General features: G+C 36.5%; 2 protein-coding genes across 2 annotated transcripts in view; one reads left to right on the top strand and one right to left on the bottom strand.

The window, feature by feature from the left end:
* The window catches only part of notchl (notch receptor, like), a 32,781-nt gene extending 26,173 nt beyond the window's left edge, over positions 1-6,608 (bottom strand). The window contains exons 1-2 of the mRNA XM_082150090.1: positions 6,362-6,608; positions 4,840-4,984 (exon numbers count right to left, since the gene is read on the bottom strand). Coding sequence (XP_082006216.1) covers positions 4,840-4,984; positions 6,362-6,419 — 203 coding nt within the window. The 5' untranslated portion in view covers positions 6,420-6,608. The remainder of the gene's footprint in view (positions 1-4,839; positions 4,985-6,361) is intronic.
* Positions 6,609-10,257: 3,649 nt separating this feature from the next.
* Positions 10,258-27,108, top strand: tap1 (transporter 1, ATP-binding cassette, sub-family B (MDR/TAP)). The gene is made up of 13 exons (XM_082150091.1): positions 10,258-10,436; positions 10,842-11,176; positions 11,978-12,173; positions 13,173-13,287; positions 13,832-13,962; positions 16,413-16,618; positions 17,812-18,009; positions 18,583-18,711; positions 19,595-19,783; positions 21,146-21,319; positions 21,429-21,588; positions 22,906-23,042; positions 24,577-27,108. The coding sequence occupies exons 2-13, from the start codon at positions 10,850-10,852 to the stop codon at positions 24,811-24,813; spliced, it is 2,199 nt and encodes a 732-aa protein (XP_082006217.1). The 5' UTR covers positions 10,258-10,436; positions 10,842-10,849; the 3' UTR covers positions 24,814-27,108.
* The last annotated feature ends 289 nt before the right edge of the window (positions 27,109-27,397 follow it).

Raw genomic sequence — 27,397 nt, 5'->3', positions numbered from 1 at the left:
CTGCCCCGCAGAGTGCTATATGGCCAGCTACAACAAGGCCAGCGCTCTGCTGGAGGACAGAAGAAACGCTTCAAAGACAGTGCTAAAGAAGTGCAAAATAAAACCTCGGGACCTGGAGAACATGGCTGCTGACCGCATGTCTAGATGGGACCCAAGCACTGGAGGAGGAAAGGACAGTAAGGAGACAACAAAGAAGGCTCAGGAGAAACACTCCCATAAATACCAGTAACACCAATACCATGTATATATGTCCAGCCTGCAATAGAATATGTGGATCCAGAATAGGATTATTTAGCCATCAGAAAACTCACTTTTACAGTTTTTTTCGATTGCTAAACGACAGTGAGCACAACTGGAGCTACATGTGCAAAACTCTAACTACAGTCTGCACTACTAACAGTCACCTGAGCTAAACAGTTCACATCACCTGCAAAACTCATTCCAAGCAACACAACTCTTAACACATGGCTCAAAACAGGCTCAGTGCAGCCAAACACTATACACAACCCTCACTGAGATAACACACACTGTCACTCAGAACACACTGAAAGGAAAAACACTACACACAACCCTCACTGAGATAACACACACTGTCACTCAGAACACACTGAGAGGAAAAACACTAGCATCAAACCAATACAGAAAATACTAACTTTTCATCTTTACAGTTTGAACAATTTCAGTGACTTCATACAAAGAAATGTTCTTCAAAGAAAAGAGTGACATTCTTTCACATGATTTATTAAAATTTTTAGAAAATAACAATTCTTTAAGGTAAATGAAAATGAGCAGTTTGCTTCAATAGTCTGTAGTAATTTACGGAATTACAGTAATGAGAAAAAAAAGGTAGAAACTAAAAGTACATACTGTAATTCGAACAAATAATTGAGGGGCTAATCCTGCCTCTCTCTAGCATCAGGCCACAGGTTTTCATCAACATCACATCTAATGTTCTCTCTTGCCATGCACCTGGGGAAGAACCTTCTGGAGTGCCTTATCCATCCCTGGCAGTCCTCTGGACTCGTGTCCTCACATCCGGCACGCATCCGCCCTCTCCCTGCCACCCTTCTCCCTCCATGAACCCGTCTTCCTTGTTCCATTTCCAAAATTAGTCTTTCTGAGCTCTACCTATACATATATATATATATATATATATATATATATATATATATATATACATACACTCACCTAAAGGATTATTAGGAACACCATACTAAACTGTGTTTGACCCCCTTTCGCCTTCAGAACTGCCTTAATTCTACGTGGCATTGATTCAACAAGGTGCTGAAAGCATTCTTTAGAAATGTTGGCCCATATTGATAGGATAGCATCTTGCAGTTGATGGAGATTTGTGGGATGCACATCCAGGGCACGAAGCTCCCGTTCCACCACATCCCAAAGATGCTCTATTGGGTTGAGATCTGGTGACTGTGGGGGCCATTTTAGTACAGTGAACTCATGTTCAAGAAACCAATTTGAAATGATTCGAGCTTTGTGACATGGTGCATTATCCTGCTGGAAGTAGCCATCAGAGGATGGGTACATGGTGGTCATAAAGGGATGGACATGGTCAGAAACAATGCTCAGGTAGGCCGTGGCATTTAAACAATGTCCAGTTGGCACTAAGGGGCCTAAAGTGTGCCAAGAAAACATCCCCCACACCATTACACCACCACCACCACCACCAGCCTGCACAGTGGTAACAAGGCATGATGGATCCATGTTCTCATTCTGTTTACGCCAAATTCTGACTCTACCATCTGAATGTCTCAACAGAAATCGAGACTCATCAGACCAGGCAACATTTTTCCAGTCTTCAACTGTCCAATTTTGGTGAGCTCGTGCAAATTGTAGCCTCTTTTTCCTATTTGTAGTGGAGATGAGTGGTACCCGGTGGGGTCTTCTGCTGTTGTAGCCCATCCACCTCAAGGTTGTGCGTGTTGTGGCTTCACAAATGCTTTGCTGCATACCTCGGTTGTAACGAGTGGTTATTTCAGTCAAAGTTGCTCTTCTATCAGCTTGAATCAGTCGGCCCATTCTCCTCTGACCTCTAGCATCAACAAGGCATTTTCGCCCACAGGACTGCCGCATACTGGATCTTTTTCCCTTTTCACACCATTCTTTGTAAACCCTAGAAATGGTTGTGCGTGAAAATCCCAGTAACTGAGCAGATTGTGAAATACTCAGACCGGCCCGACTGGCACCAACAACCATGCCACGCTCAAAATTGCTTAAATCACCTTTCTTTCCCATTCTGACATTCAGTTTGGAGTTCAGGAGATTGTCTTGACCAGGACCACACCCCTAAATGCATTGAAGCAACTGCCATGTGATTGGTTGATTAGATAATTGCATTACAGTTTTTTACAATCGCTATGACAGTTTTTTCAATACATTTAACAAGTTTCCTAAACTCTTAACACAGTTAGCACTACATCCGCCTGTGTAAGCTATACTATTAACACATTTCTTGTTGCTTTAACACAAAATGCATACAGTTAACACAAATTTAAAATGCTTGAACTTCTTTTACACACAAGCTCAAACAAGACCAAAACAATGGATTTTTACTGCCAAATTTACCAATGCTTTAACACTGTATGTCAGAACAGATAACACTATGTTCTAAACCTAACCTTACAGGCTAAAGTCAAGGTAAACAGCTGTTCATATTGTGAACTGAAACACAAATATATCCCCTGTATTTTATTATATTCTTACTGAGAAACAGCTCATTGAATTATGCAAATAATAAGAAGATGACTCTTTTTTTCATTCTTCTGGTGCTTTTTCTGTTCGTATATTTTGTATTTTCACATTATTCCATTGCTAGTGAGAAACCACTGATTTGAAGTTATGCAAATATGGGACAATGTGGCATTCCACCATTCCCGTGCAGTCACAGCCTGGTTTGACGCCCATCAGAGGATGATGTCCATTTTCCTTGCCCCTTACTTCCCTTTCCTCAACCCTATTGAGGAGTATTCTCAGCCTGGAAAAGAAAGGTTTTTGACCATAGTCCACAGGACCAAATGTCCCTCCTGTATGCAAAAGATGCTGTATACCAAGACATCACAGCTGAACACTGCCAGGATAAGGCAAGCCAAAAGATTCTTCCCAAGATGCCTTGCCAGGGCAGATATCAGGTGTGATGTGGATGAGAACATGTGGACAAATGCAGAAGACCGGGCAGATTAGAAGATGGCCTTTTCTGTTTGTATATTTTGTATTTTCACATACAGTAATACTGTATATGGCAGCTATATTGCATATTTTTGTTATCTTGCAGAAATCTCCTGTTGCAAATAAAGCCGTTACTGCAGCAATTCTGTCTCTGTCTTCTTTTTTCTTAAACCGTACATTCTATAAAGCTACTCTAAGAAGGGTCATTTATTTTGTTGTATTGAATTTCTGCTGCAAAAAAACCAACAACAAAATGCATTTACATTACAAACAAAACAAAAATGTAGAGAGACTTCAAAAGAAACTGCAGTGCAAAACACAATCTATGATCAATACAATATCTATAGATATAATAGATAGTATAATATATCTATAGAATAATATGTCTGTTGTATAAGGGCAGACCTGACACATAAAATAATGCAGTTTCTGTAATTCCATCTGATGTTAGTGTTTTTTATGACATTGTGCTATGATTGACTAAATGTTCCTGGTGTAAGAGAACATGTGTTAATGTTTTGGTAGACATGGTGTATAGTGTTAGTGTATTATTGTATTTTGAAAATTAGTTTTGTAGTTTAGTTTATAATGTGTGATTTTGAGCATGAAATTAACCGTTTTGCCAATTGTGTGTTTTAGGTGTGTTGGTGTGTTAAGAGTTTAGGAAACTTGTTAAATGTATTGAAAAATCTGTCATAGCGATTGTAAAAAACTGTAATGAGAAATTGAACAGGTGTTCCTAATAATCCTTTAGGTGAGTGTATATATATATATATATATATATATATATATATATATATATATACAGTATATATGTGTGTGTGTGTGTGTGTGTGTTCACTAACAAGTCTAAAACAAGACACCTTCTTAGCCTTTCAGCTGAAATTGCAGTCAGCAGTGTTTGAAAGGCACAAGGCTAAAAATCTATTCTGTTTTGAATGTGTGGTTCACAGTTTTGACAGCAGTGTGTTAGCATTTGAACAAAGTGCTGTAAATCCACAGTGTTGTGCAGGTTGTGGTTAAAGTCATGGGATAAGTTTGTTGAGTTTTGAAAACTGTGTTCAAGCAATGAAAAATGAACTAGAGTTTGGTCCACATGAACTGCTGCTGTGCAGACTGTAGTTAGAGTTTTGCACATGTGACTCCAGTTGTGCCCACTGTCGTTTAGCAATCGGAAAAAACTGTAAAAGACGGAAGTGGACGTCATCATCGGATTCGATGGACAACTACAAGCAAGCAAGCAAATGTGTGTGTGTCTGAGTGAGTGTGTGTGTGTGTGTGTGTGTGTGTCTGAGTGAGTGTGTGTGTGTGTGTGTAAAGTTTTCCAGTAAAGTTACTCCTGGTGTGTTTTATGTGATATTAGCGTGTGTGTGTGTGTGTGTGTGTGTGTCTGAGTGAGTGTGAGTGTGTGTAGAGTTTTCCAGTAAAGTTACTCCTGGTGTGTTTTATGTGATAATCGCATGTGTGTGTGTGTGTGTGTGTGTGTGTGTGTGTGTGTGTCTGAGTGAGTGTGAGTGTGAGTGTGTGTAGAGTTTTCCAGTAAAGTTACTCCTGGTGTGTTTTATGTGATAATCGCATGTGTGTGTGTGTGTGTGTGTGTGTGTGTGTGTGTGTGTGTGTGTGTGTGTGTTTGTGTGTGTGTGTGTTGTTTCTCACATGCAGGAGCCTTTCTCCTTGAGGCAGTCGAACCCGTCTCTCAGACAGGCGGAGGACGAGCACTCCTGATCACACACTCCGTTCCCAAACTTGGCCTCACACACTTTCCCCGGCACACAACCGCTGTACGGATCACTAGAGGAGGCTTTTCAGAAGAAGAATGATTAGTGGAACCCTCTGAAAGTTTGGGGTACGATGTTTTAAAGTCTCTTCTGCTCACCAAAGCTGCATTTAATTTTTATAATTTTTTTTAAGAAATACAGTAAAAATAGTGAAATATTTTTTACAATTCAAATCATCTGTTTTCTATGTGAATATCTAGTAAAGTGTAATTTATTCCTGTGATCAAAGCTGAATGTTCAGCATCATTACTCCAGTCTTCAGTGTCACATGATCCTTCACAAATCATTCTAATATGATGATTTGATGCTCAAGAAACATTTATGATTATTATCAGTGTTGAACACAGTTGAGCTGCTGCTTCAGATTTGCATGGAAACAAAGTTCTTCAGAAAGTCAGTTTGATCTCCACAAGACGTTTAGATCTGGTTGAAATATTAATTATAATTAGTTCTCAAGTGTTTTGAAAAAAACAAAACAAAAACAACATGAAGCACTGCCCTGATCCTCCAGTGTTGATCATGTTTTTGAGCTGTTAAAGGAGATTGAGCATCATTATGGCTGGAGGAGGCGGAGCTTTGACATGAACTCCAGGAGAAACAGGAAACGGCACGACATAAACAGGAAGTTTCCAGACGAGACGAACAGAAACAGGAAATGGGAGTGTTTTACTGTAGCGAACAATAGCTTTTGACAGGTGTGTGTGTGTGTGTGTGTGTGTGTGTGTGTGTGTGTGTGTGAAGCAAAATCAACCCATAATGGCTGAACTAGAACAGAATTCTGTAAAAGTTTTACACTGTATATATTTTTTACTATATGTAATGTTACAGTAAAAATATATACAGTGTAAAACTTTTACAGAATTCTGTTCTGTTCTATAGAATCATTTACTCTTCCTCTCATTTGACGCTACAGAAACGCAATCATCACATCATGTGTTCATATGTCTAACTTTTACACTGTACATATATTTTTATTTTATATTTTTTTTACTGTAAAATTTTTTTTTTTTACTGTAACATTATATAATGTTACAGTAAAAAATATAAAATGTTACTATATATATATATATATATATATATATATATATATATATATATATATATATATATATATATATATATATATATATAGCCTCATAGCATAATATATATATATATATATATATATATATATATAGCCTCATAGCATAATTGCCTAAGTCATTTTTTGTTTTTCCTTGTTTTCCAAAGACATTGAAATATGACTTAGGCAATTATGCTATGAGGCTAAAAGGTCACATGTTACAATTTCAGAAATATTTCTGATTTTATTTCAGAAATATTACAGATGAATGATTTACATTGTTCAGCAACAATAACACAGTTTCGTGAATCTGAATCTGAATCTGAGTTGGACTCACCGTGAGATGATGAGCAGAGAGAGAGTACGAGGAGGAGTGATCCCACTGTCAGGTTCATGGCTTCTCTTCTCCTGAAGCTGGTGTGTGTGTGTGTGTGTATGTGTGTGTGTGTGATGTTGGACGGTCCTGCAGATGATGCTGCGTTATCAGTCCAGGAACAGTGTGTGGAGTGTGTGAATGCTCATGTCTACACACTCGACTGCTCCCTCCCTGAGTTTGTCCCTCATTCTTTTACAGAAGCAGAGCGGATATCTGGACGACTTCCTGCCACTGTGTGGAAAAGAATAGGAGTGTGTGTGTGTGTGTGTGTGTGTGTGTGTGTGTGTGTGTGTGTGTGTGACTGTGAATGTGTGTGTGTGTGTGTGTGTGTGTGTGTGTGTGTGTGTGTGTGTGTGTGTGTGTGTGTGTGTGTGTGTGTGTGTGTGAGTGAGTGTGTGTGTATGAGAGTGTGTGTGTGTGTGTGTGTGTGTGTGTGTGAGTGAGTGAGTATGAGAGTGTGTGTGAGTGAGTGAGTGAGTGAGTGTGTGTGTATGAGAGTGTGTGTGCGTGTGTGTGTGTGTGTGTGTGTGTGTGTGTGTGAGTGAGTGAGTATGAGAGTGTGTGTGAATGTGTGTGTGTGTGTGTGTGTGTGTGTGTGTGTGTGTGTGTGTGTGTGTGTGTGTGTGTGTGAATGTGAGTGTGTGTGTGTGTGTGTGTGTGTGTGTGTGTGTGTGTGTGTGTGTGTGTGTGTGTGTGTGTGTGTGTGTGTGTGTGTGTGTGTGTGTGTGTGTGTGTGTGTGTGTGTGTGTGTGTGTGTGTGTGAATCTGAAAGATCGTTATTGCAGAAGTTTGACCTATACCTACAAGACATGAATTGTGTTGAAGGAATTTTGACAGGACAATTGAACAATACCACAGAAGAAAAAAAAATCCCTTCCTTGCGTTCAAACTAGACATAATATCTCATGTTCCTTCTAAAGCTCTGTACACTTGCCTTTCTTTTCTCAGCAGTTTGTCTGTCGATGATGGATAAATACACTTATATTCAGAAGTTTCGGGGACTCGAGCTTCAAAATTACTCATAAAGTGCCCCTCTCAAACAAACATCAATAATAATATTGTGGTCAATGAAACAAAAGGCATTTGATAATAATTAACATGACAATGTGTACAAAACTAAAGTAGCCTAAAGTCACGTTTATTTTCACGTAAAGGTCAGGTCACCAACGCGTTGCTATGGGTTGCGTCACTTGCGCATGTCGTAGCAAAAGTTATGCGTTTTAAAAAAATGAAAATGCACTGGTATTCGTAAATAAATAAACGTAGGTATTCCTCAGACCGATGCTCTCGAGCCAGATATGGGTCTTTCATTGAGTAGCGTAACTATGGCTCGAAGGCAGGAAGAAATAAACCAAACATTTGTTGAACTTTTTTTTTTTTCACTAACCAAAGGTAGTGTGTAGATTCAATTAAAAATCCACATATTTCACATATTTTTTAAATATTACATAATTCATTGATGCCTGTTTGTCAAGTTCAAATTTCGTTAGACAATGTGAAGTGGAGCGGTAATTTTCCAGTCATTTATGAATCGTTTGAAAATTACAAGGACAGACGAATTTACATTTATGAACCAATCTGACTCTGTGTCGTTGAAACAATGGATGTTAATTTACTACAAAGCACTGCACAAAACCAGCACCAAAAGTCGCATTAATGTTAAGAAGTATTCAAGTTAGGCGTGTATATTAGCGCTAAACTATTATGTAAGGGATGATGTAGTGCGAGGCGGTTGATATATCGAATGCAACCCACAACCCCGACAGGCTGATGGTCTTGAATCAGCCTGAAGGGGTTCGCTATAACAACCGCCTCGCTCTACATTATCCCGCTTATTACATGGCTACCTACCAAATAAATCAATAATTTGACACAAAATATTGATTTAAAAAGGAGTTTATTGATTTAAAAACGATTGTATTGCTTCCGCTAAAGAAAATAGTCCGTTCCGTCTCTACAGTTAGAATCCTGCGTCCATAGCAACGCTCTGTTTATCATGGCAACGGTGTGTTATACTTAGCAGTGGCTCTGTTATCAAGAAATAACACACCGCATTCTACATTAGAATTCAACCAAGCCATGTAATAACCAACTATAATAGTTTAGCGCTAATATACACGCCTAACTTGAATACTAATGCGACTTTTGGTGCTGGTTTTGTGCTACCCTGGTAATCCAGAGTTCTCGCGAGAGCACAAGTTGAATTTGCTCAGCGAGTTACTCTGGTGTCGAACAATATGCCCCTCGATCTGAGCTGCACCAATCACATCGGGTTATCTAATATAGGCGGGCCAGAGGCGAGCTAAAGATGACGACAGCGCTGTGACGTCGAAGTCATTAGTAAACATTGATGGCTATGGATGAACACCAGTTGTTTGAAACGGCTTTGAGCTGGCCGATTTTCATTAGTCGACACCAGGCCATTCATTTTTCAGATTTAGGTCTGGATTTCCAGGCTAGTTTTGTGCAGTGCTTTGTAGTAAATTACTATTGTTATTTCTTGATAAGGATTGACTATTTTCTTTAGCGTAAGCAATACAATCGTTTTTAAATCAATAAACTCCTTTTTAAATCAATATTTTGTGTCAAATTATTGATTTATTTTGTGGGTAGCCATGTAATAAGCGGGATAATGTAGAGCGAGGCGGTTGTTATAGCGAAAATAACTTAGGCTGACAACAACACGCCAAATGGTGACGTGAAAGGACTTTATTATATTAACATTTTTGATAATTATGCAGCAATAGTATAGTACAGTACTACTGGTGAAAACATTTTTTTTTTAATGTTTTTTAAAGAAGTCTCTTATGAGCATCAAGCCTGCATTTATTTGATCAAAAATACAGAAAATAATATTACATTTTAAAATAATGGTTTTATTTTTTTATATACTTTAAAATATAATTGATTTCTGTGATGCAAAGCTGAAATTTAATTTTAAGCTGAATAAATGCCCCTTTTTTTTTTTACATTTGAGCCTCTGCCCTTAAGGAACTCTCTGCACGTACCTAGAAAGGATGCATTAAATTGATCAAAAGTGATTTCAAATAAATGCTTTATATTCATCAAAGAAATGTGATTTCCACCTAAAAAATCTGAAGCAGTACTACTGTTTTCAACATTGATATAATAATCATAAATGTTTCTTGAGCATCAAATCATCATACTGCATTAGAATGATTTGTGAAGGATCATGTGACACTGAAGACTGGAGTAATGATGCTGAAAATTCAGCTTTAATCACAGGAATACATTACACTTTACTGTATATTCACATAGAAAGCAGCTTTTTTAAATTATAAAAATATTTCACATCATTAAAGTTTTTACTGGATTTTTATAATAGAAATTATTAAACCCAATTATTTTATCTTTTCTTTTTTCTTTTTTGGGATTATGTCGAAAAAATAGCAGCCAGTGTAAACTGTGGCATTTCTCTGCACGATCCTGCATTTATGAGCAGAGAGGCGGATAACACTAACTACTCATGTATATTAATTAGGGTGTGTGACGTAATATTAGACGCGATCACGTTCGGGAAGCAGGGGTTTCGAGACGCGCTTCAACAGTCGCGTTGTAAAGACGCGCTTCGAGACGCGTCTTACAGCGCGACGCTCATGACGCGAGAGCGCTCGACACTCACAACATCGAAAAGATGCCAATTTAGCGCTTAAAACTGCAAGAGTGAGTCACTTTAAGAGACATGCAACATTATGCATAAATAAGACAAGCCCTCAGTGATTGGCCAGCTGATCCGCACCAACGTCTGACTCTGAGCCAATGAGATCGGACTATATGGCTAACGTCACGGTGCGTAATTAATATTCATTATTTAGCCCAGAAGGGGTTTTCCTCTGCAGTTAGTTCATACTTTTGGTTTCAGATTCGGGCATTATATGGAGGTCCACGCACGGCATTCTCATCTCTCTTGTTTAGTTACTTATTTTAAACGATAATGTATTAAATAAATGTGACGGCGACACTAAAACACATCGATTCTTGAAATATCTCGAGAGTTTCAGTAGGTATTCACAAGGTACGTAGTGTTTCCTTCTTTCTTTTCAAGCACACATTGTTGTCTGAATGCACTGCAGGGAAATCTTCAAACATGCACAGTGTTTAAGTAATTATCTACTAACTTCGACTTGCAAACAAGTTGCTTAGTTATTGACCGCGCTATTAAGGAAGCAAATCTCATTGAGCTTTAAAAGAAAAATTGTTTTAGAGTGAAAGTGAAACTGATTTACACACATTGAACAAAATACCCCATTCTTTTACTTTGTAAATGCCCTTCTGGGAAAATAAACAGCTAAAACCAGCCTAGTCTGGTTTAAGCTGGTCCTCCAGACTGGCCAAGCTGGTTTTAGCTGGTCTTTTTGGCCAGTTTCACACTTTTGTTTGTCATTGCAAAGTGTATTTGATCCTACTATTTGTTTGGCAGTGCTGGAGATGAAGGATAAGATGGCCGTTCCTCTGTTCGCCCTGTTGGCACTGTGTGTGGACGTGTTCACAGTGATGTTCATTGGAGCCATCCAGCTGTCCCCGTCATTCCTCAATAACCCGTTCATCACGCTGTGGGCCGGTGGACTGACCCGGACCGCTCTCCTCCTCTTCCTGTCCTTCTCCTACTCCGGCAGCCCGGCGTGGATGAGAGGATTGGAGGGCGTTCAGACGGCTGTGGTTCACGGGCTCCTCTATCCGGTGTATATCTCCTTCCTCTGGGCTTGTGGCAGGTCTACTGTGGAGCTGGTGTGGGGTTGGCACACCTGGCAGGGGGTAAGATGTGCCTCAATACATTTAACCCTAACCCTAACCCTCTGGTATCGTTCATTTGGGACTGGGAGTCAAAAGTGACTTAACACCTGAAGTGTAACTTTTTTAATTTTCAGGAAAATCAATGTAGGGAACAACATTTTTGTTCAAATATATATATTTTTTTTGTATTTTGAGAGATTTTTATGTTATTGATGAATATTTATGCAATAATTATGACAGATTTTTTTCCATTTGAAAATAATGTAATAATTATGCAACAAATATGTAATAAATTAATCAATTAAAGCTGCATTTCATGTTAAAATAGAGACAATGCCTTTAAAATTCAGTTTTTTGAAGGCAGATTAGTATGAAAGCTTGTTTCCGCCACAGAATAAAACATTTGAAAAGGTAATTGCGACATTTTATCTCACAATTGCGAGTTTATATCTCACAATTCTGACTTTATAACTCGCAATTGCATGAAAAAAAGTCAGAACTGCTAGATAAAAAGTCGCAATTACCTTTTTTATTCTTCATTCTGTGGCGGACACAAGTTTCCACAGATTAGTGTCTATGCTTAATTATTGATTTTATTTCACGCATTTGCAAAAGCTTTCTTTGTGTTATAGTCACACCAGTTTATATATGTTTAGTGATTTTTCTAATCAAATCACAGAGCTTCGTATCATTCCGATGAAGTAGTGATTTAAAAATGTCTAAAATGATCGAGTAACACCAGAGGGTTAAATGTCAAACACACGTGTGGAAGAGTGTTTTAAATGTCAGGTGTGTATGTATTAAAATCCTATTATATTTCAGCTTCTGCAGGGGTACTTGGTGTTGGCTTTGTCTCTGTTGCTGTGGAAGCGCTATGTACTCAATCTCCTTCCAACAACCAAAGCGCAGAAAACCGAGCAGAAGGGCCAGGCTTCGCTGCAAAGGCTGCTGGGATACATGAAGCCGTTCAGTGGACGCTTTGCAGCCGTCTTCTTCTTTGTGGTTATATCTTCTTTAGGTAAAAATGTCATACACACAGTCGAGGGCAGAAGTGATCATTGTTTTTAATGACCCTTTAAGTTAAATTAAACCATCAAAATATGAGGGAAATATTTTATGGATTGAGGGAAGAGCAAAACACTAAACTTGGTTATGGTATTTATCTGGCAAAAAATAGAAATAAAGGTTTAATTTGACCATGTTAAAAAAATGCATAGAAAAACTAAAAGCTGACATATTTTATTGTATTCATATTTCATAATATTTCATTGGTTCTCTCTTGTTTTCATAATGTCTGGTGAAAAATTATCTCCACACAATTTGGCATGTTTCATAGCGTTATTATCACAAATAAAATGATATGCAAATGATATAAAATTAAAATATTATTTGTAAAATATTTTGTTACTATTACTACATTACTGTATTGTTAGATGTATTTGTTTATTTAAATCATTATTTTTTTTTTTACTATTTTTAAAATTATTTTTAAATTAGTTATTATTATTATTATTTATTTAATTTTATTTAAAATGTAAAAAAATATTTTTAGACCCATTGCCTAGACAATACATAATGCCCTAGACAATACATAATGCCCTTTTATTTATTTATTTAAATTTGATTTAACTTATTACAATTTGAGTAAATATTGTGTTATTAATGTATCTTTCTGCATTTCCTGTACTGGCGATTATGATCTGTAAATAATTACCTTGAAATCTAGCCTACAGTGTAATTTAAATCTTATATAGTCTGTCAAATGAAAGAAAGTTAAATGTGATCGCATGTCACTTTTAGTTTCACTTTGGTCAAGTTTGCTCTTATAATTGTTCAGCACACAAAATCATGCCAAGTTTGCAAACACATTTAATACGGACTTTTCAGCAACTTATTGATTCTTCCAGATGTAGAGATCGCAGAATAATGTGGGTCAATGATGATAAAGTTTGTTCTTATTGTCTGTAAGCAAATTAGAAGATAGAACATGCATATTTACATGCATATTGTCGCACAGGTGAAATGGCCATTCCTCATTACACCGGTAAAATGACAGACTGGATCATGAATGAAGATGAACCTGAGGCCTTTAACCATGCTATCACTGTCATGACCCTGATGACCATTATGAGGTGAGGCCACAAAGACAATCTAATGTTCAAAAGTTTGGGTTTAGTGAGACTTTTACTCAGCAAGGACACATTAAACTGATCAAGACATTTATAATGTTACAAAAATAAATGCTGTTCTTTCTATTCATCAAAGAATAAAAAAAAATAAAAAAATAAAAAAATCCAAATATGAAGAATAATCAGAAATGTTTCTTGATCCTCAAATCCTCATATTAGAATGATTTCTGAAGGATCATGTGACACTGAAGACTGGAGTAATGATGCTGAAAATTCAGCTTTGATCACAGGAATAAATTACACTTTACTATATATTCACACATAGAAAACATTTTACATTATAAAAATATTTATTTTTGATCAAATTATGATTCATTTAATTTTAATATAATTAATTTAATTTAATTTAATTTATTTACTTTATTTTTTACCAAACTTTAAAAAATGTCTCGACCCCAAACTTTTGAAGTAGGCTTTGAAGATAAACAACACCTTAAATGCATTAAAGATAAAAGCACATCTCAGGATTTCCTCCCGTTTTCTGCAGCGCCGTGTGTGAGTTTGTGTGTGACCTCATCTACAACATCACCATGAGCCGAATACACACGTCCATCCAAGCACTCGTCTTCCAGTCGGTCCTGAAACAAGATATTGCGTTCTTCGATAAAGCCTCCACAGGTAAAACTGCAAACAAAGTCCATTAGTGCTGTTTTTTTTACGGTATCATATTCCGTCTTGATCATTTTAACTCATGCCGTCACTTTTATTTTTGTATTTTTCAATTAAAGCTGTGTTTCATGTTAAAATAGAGACAATGCCTTTAAAATTCAGTTTTTTGAAGGCAGATTTGTGTCATCTAGTAGAAAAATATCTGTAATGCCATGGTGTAACCACTAGACTACTATATAGCTGTGTATAAAGAGACTTTAGACATAATTCAGGGTGTCCGTGCCTCACGGGGTCGTAAAAAGTATTAAAAGTTGATAAATCAATTTAGAGAAAATTAAGGCCCTTCAAATATATTAAAAAGTATTTAATGCCAGTTTCCAAGGTGTTAAATTTTGTATCATCTTTTCATTATGTATATTTGTCCAAAGAATTGTATTAGTTTGTCAATTAATTCTCTTGTGCTTCGTTCCCACCCTTCTGAGTTATGTTGCATTGATAAGGAGTTATCACAGACTAAGACTGTTTAGTTGTGCTATCTTACAATCAATAGTAATAGTTGCGATGAGGTCTTAAAATGTATAGAAAGAGCCTTAAAAAGGTCTTAAATCCTGTATATACCCTGTAATTACTTACTTTTATTATTATGAGACTTTGGACCCTATTTTAAAGGGATACTCCACTGATTTTTCATATTAAACTATGTTATTCCCTTAACTAAGACGAGTTGATACATACCTCTCTCGTCTCAGTGCGTGCGCTCAACCGCTCTGTCTTGCGGCGAAACTTTGTTAGCACTTAGCTTAGCCCAGTTCATTCAATATGGGCCAAGCAGAGAAGCTACCAAACACCTCCACGTTTTCCCTATTTAAATACAGTTACTCGCGTAGTGTAACACTTTTCTAAGCGTGTAAAATGGATAACTATATTGTATGGCGGAATACCATAGCAAGTGATTGTAAGCACTTCGACTTGGCGCAGTAATATCTTCACTCGTGAAAAATCCTCTCACCGGCCCCCGCTCCCTCTAGTGAAGATATTACTGCGCCAAGTCGAAGTGCTTACAATCACTTGCTATGGTATTCCGCCATACAATATAGTTATCCATTTTACACGCTTAGAAAAGTGTTACACTACGCGAGTAACTGTATTTAAATAGGGAAAACATGGAGGTGTTTGGTAGCTTCTCTGCTTGGCCCATATTGAATGAACTGGGCTAAGCTAAGTGCTAACAAAGTTTCGCCGCAAGACAGAGCGGTTGAGCGCACGCACTGAGACGAGAGAGGTATGTATCAACTCGTCTTAGTTTAGGGAATAACATAGTTTAATATGAAAAAACGGTGGAGTATCCCTTTAACGATCTGAAACGCAAGTATCAAGCGCGAAAGTAACTTTGTGGGCGGATCTCGCAAATCTAAAATGTGTTGGTCTGAAGTAGCTTCATTACTCATAGGTGTGGTTTGGGCATAACGTGAAATAAACCAATAAGAGCGACATCTCACATTCCCTGTAACCGCGCTTGTTCCATGGCGGATTGCTATTATAACGGCGGATTTGCCAGGAGCGGTTCACAGCCGAGGAGACCGACGTTCTCGTCAGGGCCGTAAAACACAGAGAAGTGACATTGGGGACGGAGAAACACACACAAATTAGCTTCGGTTAAACAGGCTTATAATAATTTGGGTAAATGTGTAAGCTAGATTTATGCCTATTTTTTCACATCTTCATGGACACCACAATGATTTCCCTCGTGTGTTAATATTTTTCCCCGTAATAATGTATGATTTGCAAAAATGTGAACTGCTGCGTCTGTGTGTAGATGAGAGAAGCAAAGTGTGTGTGTGTTGTGCTCACGCTACATTATGGCCAAGCATGCGCCCTTAAAATAGCATCTGAACGCGCCGCTGACTTTAGACTAGGTTTCTCCTGGTCAGTGGAGGAATTGTTTTCTGAAACTGCAAAATAGCACCAGGGAACGTTTGTGCCGGAACACGCCTCCTCTTTTCCCTGAACCGCCCCCGGGAGCGCAAGTTCATTCCCTAATTTACCAACGTGCGTCTGTGGAGGGAAAAGTCTGCTGTGCGTCGGGTGCAAAATAGGAATGATACATGCGTCGTGTACAAAGTTCATTGCACTGGGTGCAAGATAGGGCCCTAGGGGTGTTTAGTTGTGCTATCTTACAATCAATAGTAATAGTTGCGAAGAGGTCTTAAAATGTATAGAAAGAGTCTTAAAAAAGGTCTTAAAAGGTCTTAAATCCTGTATATACCCTGTAATTACTTACTTTTATTAGGTTGTGGATTTGGATATATATTTAGACATTCTCAATGACAACTTTTTGTCAAGGTTAAGAGATTTTTTGTTTGAAATGTTGATTTGAAGTGTCAGTCAAAAGACATTTAACATGAAAATTCAATTGAGATGTGACGAATTAAAAGGACTTTTACCGGTTTCGTGTTCAGGTGACATCGTGTCTCGCATCACCACCGACACCAACACCATGAGTGAGTCTCTGAGTGAGAAGTTGAGTCTGCTCATGTGGTACTTCATGCGCATCCTCTTCCTCTTCGGCTCCATGATGTTGCTCTCCGTCAGACTGTCCATCTTCACCGCTCTCGGCCTCCCCATCATCTTGGTCATCCCAGAATTTTCCGGCCGGTTCTACCAGGTAACATTGATATTAATTTTATCACATGTAAGTCATATAGCAGTGGCCAAAAGTGACGTCCCGGGGGAGAAAAAATTTGAATCTTCAGCTTTTATTCAGATATTATAATTAATATTTTGTAAGCATATTGGGTAGTTGTGCTTGGAGTCGATTTTTTTATTTGTGATAAAAACGCAATGAAATTTTTAACACGTGCAAAAAACAAGAGAGCCAATGAAATAGTATTAACTGATTATGTCGTAGTCAATGTTTACCTTTTCCTGGTTTTTCATGCATTTTTTTTATTTTTTTATAGTAAAATAAAACCTCTATCTATAGTTTGGCAAATCATTTTGTCAGATAAATATCTTAACCAAGTTTAAATAACACTAAAGTTTAAATTTATCACTCCATAAATCAGAAAATACTATCAACAGCAAGTTTTTAAAGAGTAAAATGTTATATGAATTAGACGAATAATACATTTAAAACTAAAACCATAAAAAAACTTGAAATAAAGTAAATGTTAACTGAAATTAAATAAAAAATAAAGAACTTAAACGTATTTTATTTCAGCTGGTTGCAAAAGCAAAAGTTTTTCATTTTAATCTAGTTTAACTTGTACTAAAATAATTAAATAATTAAAATTAAATAATAATAAATACTATATACTGTAGACATTAACATATATATATATATATATATATATACATGCGCGGCACACACACACACACACACACATATATATATATATATTAAAAATGACAAAAACAACAAAATTACTTAAAAACGAACTAAAATAAAACAAAAAACGGATTCAATATATTAACATAAAATATAATAGTATCTCATTGACTAGCAAACCTTCAGAATATAAATCTACTGATGCAAATAGATAAAGTGTAATAAAATATGCATTTTTGGATGTTTTTTGAAAGTCAAAATACAATCAAAATTGGCCAAAATTTCAAAATCGACCAGTTCATGAAAAATCTATGGTTTTGGCTATTTTGCCTTAAGACTTCTATCATGTAAATAAATCATGCACAAAACTTTCACAATGACTTTCAGATCAGACAGAAATAAAATCAAGCAGCTTTTTCCAAATCTTGTGATTCTTCAGAAAGAAATGCAGATGTTTCCAATGACACCTTCATATCTCAAGTTCATCAAGTGTTTATTTGTGCTGATGTGTGCTAATGTTTCCCCCTCAGAAACTCTCTGCGCAAGTGCAAGAATCTCTCGCGAAAGCCAACGATGTTGCGACGGAAACGTTCTCCTCCATGAAGACGGTCCGGAGCTTTGCTAACGAGGACGGAGAAACCGAGAGGTACAAGAAGTGTTTAGAAGGCACGTACGCCCTGAACAAAGTGGAGGCCGCTGCTTACGCTGCCTCAACGTGGACCAATAGTGTGAGTTTTGTTGGTTTAATGCACATTTTTCCAAACCTATTCTATGCATTCTGTGCACAGTATTAATTTTGAACACATGTGGACCACAAAACCAGTCACAAGGGTAAATTTTTTCGAGATTTAATAAGCTTTCCATTAATGTATGGTTTGTTAGGATAGGACAATATTTGGTTGAGATACAACTATTGTAAATCTGGAATCTGAGGGTGCAAAAAAATCGAAACATTGAAAAAAATCTCCTTTAAAGTTGTTCATTTATGTTTGTAATTGTGCTGCATTCACTCACAGAATTTAAAAAATATATATATTTACGGTAGGAAATTTACAAAATATCTTCATGGAACATGATCTTTAGTTAATATCCTAATGATTTTTGGCATAAAAGAAAAATCAATAATTTTGACCCATACATTGTATTGTTGGCTATTGCCACAAATATACCCGTGCGACATGTGACCGGTTTTGTGATCCAGGGTCACAGATGCATTCTGGTACAAACACTGCTTTGAATATTAGAGCGATTTGCAAATGCATCCTGAAGTCAGAGTTTGAAATCAAATGTGCATTTTTCAGATGTCAAGTCTGGCTTTGAAAGTCAGTATACTGTACTATGGAGGACGGCTTGTGACAGGAAGTGATGTCAGTAGCGGTGATCTGGTTTCCTTTGTGCTGTATGAGCTTCAGTTCACATCAGCGGTGGAGGTAATCCCTCAGATCCTGTCGGTTTGACCACAGACATCATGCTAAAGCAAGCATCACCATTTAAACACCGTAACCCTCTGGTGCTCTTCTCGTGTTGGTCAAAAATGTTTATTTAAATGAAATCAATGCACGATATTTTAGTTCAATAATGTTTTTTATTTAATATTTTGTATTTTTAGGGGATTTTATGGTACTTAAATTATATTTACGCTGTATTTATAATCCATTTATTCACTTTTTGAGCATAGTCCTGAAAATTAAATTTCTGAATTTAAACTGTGGTAATTCTTGAATGCTTTAGAGCACAGATTTAAGTTTGATCTCTTTTTAAAGATGACACTTGGCAGATTATTTCTGAAGTGAAAAAAGTTTTAAAAAGTGAACTTAAAAAAAGTTACAGAATTTTACGTTTATTTTTACAATTTTTATATGAAATATATATTTTTTTAAAACATGTTTTACTCTAAAACTGTGAGAAAATCAAAGCCATATATCTAAACAAATCATAATTTGAGGTTTATATCTCAAAAAATGAGCTTTCAAGTACCAAACGCTTCCACTAGAGGAAATTCGTCTTTATTTTTGACTCATTTAGTGTGACTTTTTTTTTTTTTCAGGACCATTTAACCTGTTCGAATCATGTCCATGATTTTTTTGGTGTGTTTACATAGCAAGTGCCAAAACCTTTACCAAGTTTCGTACCATTCCAATGAAGAAAACACTTAAAAAAACAAACAAATGTAAACTTTTTCGGTCATAAATGACTGAAAAGCTCCAGAATCCGCTCACAACAGCCTAGCATTGACTTTTTCATGAGAAACCACCACTGTTTTTTTCTTCTCGTCCAGTTTGTGCCTTGAAATCCCTGCCGCTTGTGTCACAGGTACTGATGTCATACTGGCCGCATGTAAAGAAGGCGGTCGGTGCTTCAGAAAAGATCTTCGAGTATGTGGACCGAAAGCCGGATGTTCCTCCAGACGGGTCTCTCGCTCCTCCTAATCTAAAAGGACACGTGTGTTTCAGAGATATCACCTTTGCTTATCCGAAGAGACCGGACACAGATGTGCTGAAGGTGTGCACTGACAAAGCTCCTATTATATTTCACAAAATTAAAAGAATTATGTTTTGCTTAAAGAAAATAAAGCCTGTTTTGTATTATGACACTATATGAGAATGAAGCACATTTTAATGCTTTAATTACTGTAATGCACTGAAGAAATCGCATTCTCATTACTGTAATGGGAAAAAAACAATATATATTAAAATTGTGACAAATTATGGTAAAATTAATTAATAACAAAGTAAAATTATGGAAGCTTGTTTCCACTTCTGAATAAAAAATAAAAAGGTAATTGTGACTCTTTATCTCACAATTCGGACTCTTTTTTTCTTTTCTTAGAATTGCATGATATAAACTCAGAATTGCGAGTTATAAAGTCCGATTTGTGAGTTATAAAGTCCGATTTGTGAGTTATAAAGTCCGATTTGTGAGTTATAAAGTCCGATTTGTGAGTTATAAAGTCAGATTTGTGAGTTATCAACTTGCATTTGCGAGGGAAAAAAGTAAGAATTGCGAGAGAAAAAGTCTGTGAAAAAACTGTGAGATATAAAGTCGCAATTATCTTTTAAATAGTTTTTTCCGTGGCGGAAACAAGCTTTCATACAAAAGCGATGTTCGGAGAGGATGTTTGTGTTTTCAATCACCTTACTGAAAATTTCTGAAAATATTATTATTATTATTATTATTATTATTTTATTTTGTAAAATAAACACAGTAGCAGTTTGTAATTTAATCAGATATATAGTTATATATGTATTACTTTGCCAGTAGTTTGGGTACCTGATCCAATCAGTTTTGACTTATGTTTTATTTATTTATTATAATTTTTTTATAATTTTTTATAACTATATACAAAAGAAAAACTTGAGGATGCTACATCTTACTCCAGAAGTACGCTCATTCCCAATGTGGTTATTTATTTAATTTTTGTTCCTACCATTACTTTTTTCATTCCTTATATCTTTCGTATCTCTATTTATTCAATAATTCTTAAGATTTCCTGAAAATATTTTCAATTTTTTAAATATTTTTTATATGAGGGAAGAACAAAACACTAATCTTGGTTAAGGTGTTTATCTGAGATCTACAGCTACAAATAAATGAGTAGAATTTTCATTTATTAATAGTTATTAATATTTAGTTTGTTCTCTCGTTTTTGCTTTTTGTTCATAATTTCTGGGAAAAAATGATGTCACACAATTTGACGTTTCATTGTTATTATCACAAAAATTTACTCCAAGCATAACTACGCAATATGCTTAAAAAATCTTTTAATAATTTTTGAAAGAAGGATGAAGATGTCAATTTTTCACAGACTGGATATCAGACCTCTTCTGTATATTTAATGAAAATCTGTGTTGTTTGTGCATCTAGAGCGTCTCTCTCGAGCTGAAGCCGGGCCAGATCACGGCTCTAGTGGGTCCGTCAGGTTCTGGAAAAACCACTATTGTGAGTTTGCTGGAGAGATTTTACCAGCCTCAAAATGGGCAGATTTTATTGGACCAGACGCCACTGCTGAGCTACAAGGACGAATATCTGCATCAGAAGGTAATCCTATTATTTGCTAATATACTAATAGCTGCATCTAAGTGAATATAAATAAAAGCGACCTTGTTTTTCTTTGTTTGCTGACCTTGTTTAATCTCCACCCTCTCAGATTAGTGTGGTGTCTCAGGAGCCGGTTCTGTTTGCTCGGTCTGTGCTGGAAAACATCAGATATGGCAAAGAAAACGCCTCGGATGAAGAAATACACGCCGCTGCCAGGCTGGCCAATGCAGATGACTTCATTTCTAGTTTACCTAAAGGATACGACACGGGTGAGTCTTAAACACTTAGTGAATTTCACTATAATAGCTCGTGGTGAGGTTAAGAGTGTTAAAGGGGACCTGTTATGCCCTCTTGAGCTCTACTAGAACAGGTTTTCATGCATTATTTCCCTCATATTCTCCATTGTTGCGGCTCCTCTCTTCAGAGTCTGTCAGTAACGCTCAGGTGTGTTTCCCGTATAACGCTGTAACTCGCTGCTTCACTACTATAGTACGATCATCATTGAAGAAATCAACTAGCGAGTCACGACTGTTTCCCCGAAACCATATTGTCGCAAAGTGGTCGTTTAAACACGTTGGTTAATGATGTCACGCAGGTTATGGAGTAATAACGACTGTTAATGAATCTAATTAACACTAGATGTTTCGCTATAATTACAGACATGCATCTGAGGAATATTTCTCATTTTTCTCAGTTATTTTGCTTTATTTCCAGATTCACTCATTGACTCGTTCTCACACACTAGAGCTCGTTCACACATGCACACTCTTCAACAACTACGCTTTAAATCTCTTGACAAACATGACATTTGTATATTCTAAATAAAGACACAGATTGCACTGAATGTCCGCTTGATTATTTTGCTCAAGATCAGGATTTATTGAGTCCACATGTCATGCAAACTAGAAACTCTTCTTCTAACCACAGGAGATCTGTCGCTCAAACACACAACTCTGCGATGCTGTTTGCGAATGTTCGTTAGAACGATGGTTTCGGGAAACACCGACTCGTTGAACTGCTGATAACGACAGAACTTGCGAACATAGTTGGCTAACGATGCTTTCGGGAAACACACCCCTGTTTAGTTCCTGTCTCTATGAAGCTCCTCCTCCTGAAAAGCACACTGTGCTCTGATTGGTCAGCTTGATCAGTGTGTTGTGATTGGTCGAGCGCTTCGAGTGTGTTTGGGAAATGTCCCGCCCCTTACCATAACCGCCAGTTTAACACACTACTAACTAACTCAACCAGGCCCCGCCCCTTTATTCTGCATATTAATTATTTAAATGAGGAATATTGTGACGTGTTCAATCCCGGAAGAAACTCAAGACTACAGTGGAGGCATTTCAGGAGTTCAGAAACACTGACTCTGATATAGAGAAGAACTGTAACTTTATATATATACCGTAGTCAACATTTGAAGTGGATCAAAGTTAAACATGAATTTTGAACAATACCCGTTCTTGTCTTAGGACAACTTTGATGAACTATTTTGACCCACTTCAGATGTTGACTACTGTGTATATATATATATATATATTATATAAAGTTGGTGTAGAGAGTGAGAGGTGTTGTTTGGTGTTCCTCAGACGCTGGAGAGAAGGGCGGTCAGGTTTCCGGAGGACAGAAGCAGCGCATCGCCATCGCCAGAGCTCTGGTTCAGAAACCGCAGATTCTGGTTCTGGATGATGCCACCAGCTCACTGGACACTGAGAGTGAACACAGGGTAAGATGTCCACCGGAGTTTTGAACAATACTTTATTGTGCTTTTCTTACGCTATATATTTTTAAAGGCTATATTTTCTAGATGTCATAATCATTTGTTAACAAACAAGTATTCATGACTTCAATGAGCTCATTGTGTCTGCATTAAATTACTATATTGTTTAAATTAATACATTTTTAGCTAACTGTGATTTTGTATGTAGATTTCTGAAATACATAACTTAGACAGTTTCCTCTGATAACAGATCTCTGTAAATTGTAATATGGACTCATGCATTTTCTGTGAAGCTGCTTTGAAATGGTGTGTATTGTGAAAAGCGCTATACAAATAAACGTGAGTTGGATTCAGTTACGAACAGAGTTACCAGCATTAACACTGACAAATTTTCACTGACTTAATTCAGTGTGGAATACATTACTGATAACAAATATAAAACGGAGATACACAAGAGAAACAGATACACATACCTAAAGAATAATAATAAATAATAATAATAAAATAACTATATACATAATGTCAGAGATAGATGATTTACAGGTAGAAAGTGTCTGTTGAAAGATAAAGTGTCAATCAAAAAATTTATAAATAAATAAATAAATAAAAGGAAACAGATAAAAGAAAAACAAAAATAGGGAACCTGCAGTCCCATTTGCCTTGATATCTTACCTGATTTTTAACGCAAAAGAGGCGCAACTATTTGTAACTCAAATGTGTCAAGACTTCCAGTCTCATTTGTTATCAGATTTACATTTACATTTATGCATTTGGCAGACGACTTACAGTGCACTTATTACAGGGACAATCCCCCTGTAGCAATGTGGAGTAAAGTGTCTTGCTCAAGGACACACTGGTGGTGACTGCTGGGATCGAACCAGCAACCTTCGATTTACCAGTTTACCAGTTGGTTTAACCCACTAGACCACCAGATTTGGAAGAGTTCAAGTGCGTAATGCTGAAACCGTATTGCAATTTTTAGGATTTTCAAAGATAAAAGTGATCAGGAAGACCGAAACCGAACCGTAAGTCGTTGAGACTTGAAACTTTGAGGGACTTGAAACTACAGCGATTATAAGTACCAAATCGCTCATAACTCGCCCTGGCAAAGTTTTGGGGTATTTTGGATTTTTTTTTTTAACCTACTTAAGCGAACTATTTCGCCCAATCAGAACTAAACCAGTGCTGAAATATTGTTAGCAATAATTATCAAAAAAAGTCGAAATTTCAATTCACGTCCGTGAATGGACGCCTAAAACGTTTAAAGTTTTACTAAAACTGCTATCACTCTTGAACGGAATGAGATCATTTACACCTATAGCAATAGCAACTTTATTTATATAGCACAATACATACAATAACAACACAAGTTGACCAATAGCAAAAAAGTATAATTTTAGGGCTTTGGGTCGTTTTGACCCGCGAGGGAAAGATGTGTTAGAAAGAAGCAAGGGAAGGATGAGGGTAAAAAATACAGAGATATTCAATCATCTGTGTCTTTGATTGGTGGCTGATTATTCTTGTCCTCCTCTTCTCTCAGGTGTACAGCGCTCTGAAGAAGGACCTGAAGAGATGCACGGTTCTGCTCATCACACACAGACTGAGCGGCGTGGAGAATGCAGATCACATCATCTTCCTCCGAGAAGGAGAAGTGGTGGAGGAGGGAAACCATCAGCAACTGCTGGCCAAACAGGGGTACTACGCAGAGTTCGCCAAACAACAGAACACCGCGATCCATCGCAACAACGCAGAAGACATTACAAACACCGACCAATGATCATCTACTTCAGCTGTCATGTGATATCAGCACACATCAGATGACACGCTTTTGCCTTTTTTTCTCTACATCAGTTCATATTTCTCAGCTGTTGATTTATGTAAATTCTGCTAGTGTTTTTAAATTAGGTGTAAATATCACAAAAACGCGAGAAAAAATATGGGTGAATCTCACTAAAATATGTCCAGGTTTCGCCCCCAAATCCATTATTTTGGAAATATAGAAAACTTTATTTTTAAGCCATTTTTAGAATCATTTACATTTTTGTTATTGTGACTTATTTTTCCCCAATTGAAACAAAATGCATAATGTGCACAAAAACTTACTACTGCACACATGTTATATTTCATAGTGCTCACATGGAAATGTATTATATTGGATATGTATTATATTTCCATTCCATTATGCAATGCGTAGTTATATTGCACAGGTGAATTGTAAGTTGCACTAAACCATAAAAAAAAAAAAATTTGTTTACATGATTTACATCAGGATAAACTAAATGTAAATATTTGTTTTAAATGTAAATGGCTTACCATTATATATATACAGTAGTGTGCAAAAGTGATGTGTGGAGGGGAAATCTGTTTTTAATGCCCCTACAAGTTTAATGAAACTATATTATATTTTTAAACAAACAGAAACAATAAACTTGGTTATTCTTTTACTATGTAAAGAAAATGCATAGAAACACAAAAACTTGACAGGAAAAAGCAAACATAACCCGTTATTGATATTTAATTGGCTCTCTCTCATTTTCGCATGTGTTCATAATTTCTGGCCAAAAATTATGTCGGCACAATTTGTCATGTTTCATTGCATTATCATCACAAATAAAACAATCAACTCCAAGTAGAGCTACACATTTTTACTAATTTTTGAAGATATAAATTTTCACTTTTTCAACTTTTGGACACTATTGAATTGCCATTAAAACCATGTTTTTTTCTTTTTTCTTTCTATAAACCAAACATTATTTACTTTTTATTTCTGGATAAAATATGTTCTGTTCTTGACATGTTTCAGGAGAGTCACCCATACACCGTTAACCAGGGCTAGTAAATCGCGTGTTAAACATTTTCCCAGCACTCAAACCATATCTGTCTTTACACTTATGGTTCTTTCTGTTCTGAACTTTTTCTTGGCTATATAAATGATAGAGAGTTTGCTTCTTTCTTCTCTGAGAAAATCAATAATATCAGAAAGGTGATCAGCACATCCTTGAGTTGCGCTGGGGTCACACAGATCAGACCACCTGAGAAAGTAGTTACTATGTCTGACTTCAAAGAAAATGATGGCAACATTTTGGAAGAAACCGTACAACACCTTAAAACATCAACATGCGCCCTTGACACACTTCCCACATCTTTTTTCAAAAGTGTGTTAAACAGTGTAGAAGCAGATCTTCTAGAAGTGGTAAATGCCTCACTTCTTTCTGGGAGTTTCCCAAACTCCCTGAAAACTGCAGTTGTCAAGCCCATACCTTCACTCTAGGGGTCAAACAACTAAACATCAAGTCAGGAATCTCGGTGTGACACTAGAGTCAGACATTATAGCTTCAGTAGTCATGTCAAAGCAATAACTAAATCAGCATACTATCATCTGAAAAATATTGCAAGAATTAGATGCTTTGTTTCCAGACAAGACTTAGAGAAACTTGTGCATGCTTTCATCACCAGCAGGGTGGATTATTGTAATGGACTCCTCACTGGCCTTCCCAAAAACACCATCAGACAGTGTCAGCTCATACAGAACGCTGAGCAGAACCAGAACACATGAGCACATCACACCAGTCCTCAGGTCTTTACACTGGCTCCCAGTTACATTTAGGATTGATTTTAAAGTATTATTACTGGTATATAAATCACTCAATGGCCTAGGACCTCAATACATTGCAGATATGCTCACTGAATATAAACCCAACAGATCATTAGGATCATATCAGCTGGAAACACCAAGGGTTCACTCTAAACATGGTGAGTCTGCTTTTAGCTATTATGCTGGAACCAGCTTCCAGAAGAGATCAGATGTGCTCCTACTGTGGTCACATTCACATCCAGACTCAAAACACTTCTGTTTAGCTGTGCATTTACTGAATGAGCACTGTGCCACTGTTCGTCCCACTGTACTGTACTGTATTTTATTTAATTTTCTTCTACGTAAAGCACTTTGAATTGCCATTGTGTATGAAATGTGCTATATAAATAAACTTGCCTTATGCAAAGCAGTTCTCCCACTGTGGTTGATATATGTTCATGTTGTAAATAATAAACATATATTGATTTATAACTTTCATTATTGTAATTTCGTTATTTTTTACTTTTTATTTAATCCTTAACAGATCAGTTCAGTTTAAAAAAAAAATTATGTTGATTAAAAAAAAATACGAATGTTACATAGGCCTATATATGTCTACCCAATAATGTTTGATAATGATTTATTATTTTTTAAAAATCAAAAATTGAGGGTTAGGAGTGCAAATATGTACGTATGAAACGTGAAAGTTAATAATTTAATATATTTTTAAATATGATAAAGGAAATAAAATGTTTCAATAATGTAATCATGCTTTCAGTTCAGTGTA

The sequence above is a fragment of the Leuciscus leuciscus genome (genome assembly GCF_965113295.1).
Source record: "Leuciscus leuciscus genome assembly, chromosome: 20".
Lineage (NCBI taxonomy): Eukaryota > Metazoa > Chordata > Actinopteri > Cypriniformes > Leuciscidae > Leuciscus > Leuciscus leuciscus.
The sequence above is the reverse complement of the archived record's forward strand: the minus strand, read 5'-3'. Positions and strand labels throughout refer to the sequence as shown.

Coding starts and splice junctions, on each gene's coding strand:
- tap1 (XM_082150091.1), top strand. CDS start 10,850: ATGAAGGATAAGATGGCCGTTCCTCTGTTCGCCCTGTTGGCACTGTGT. Junction 16,619..17,811: donor TTTCCGGCCGGTTCTACCAG/GTAACATTGATA, acceptor TTTCCCCCTCAG/AAACTCTCTGCGCAAGTGCA. Junction 18,010..18,582: donor CCTCAACGTGGACCAATAGT/GTGAGTTTTGTT, acceptor TGCATTTTTCAG/ATGTCAAGTCTGGCTTTGAA.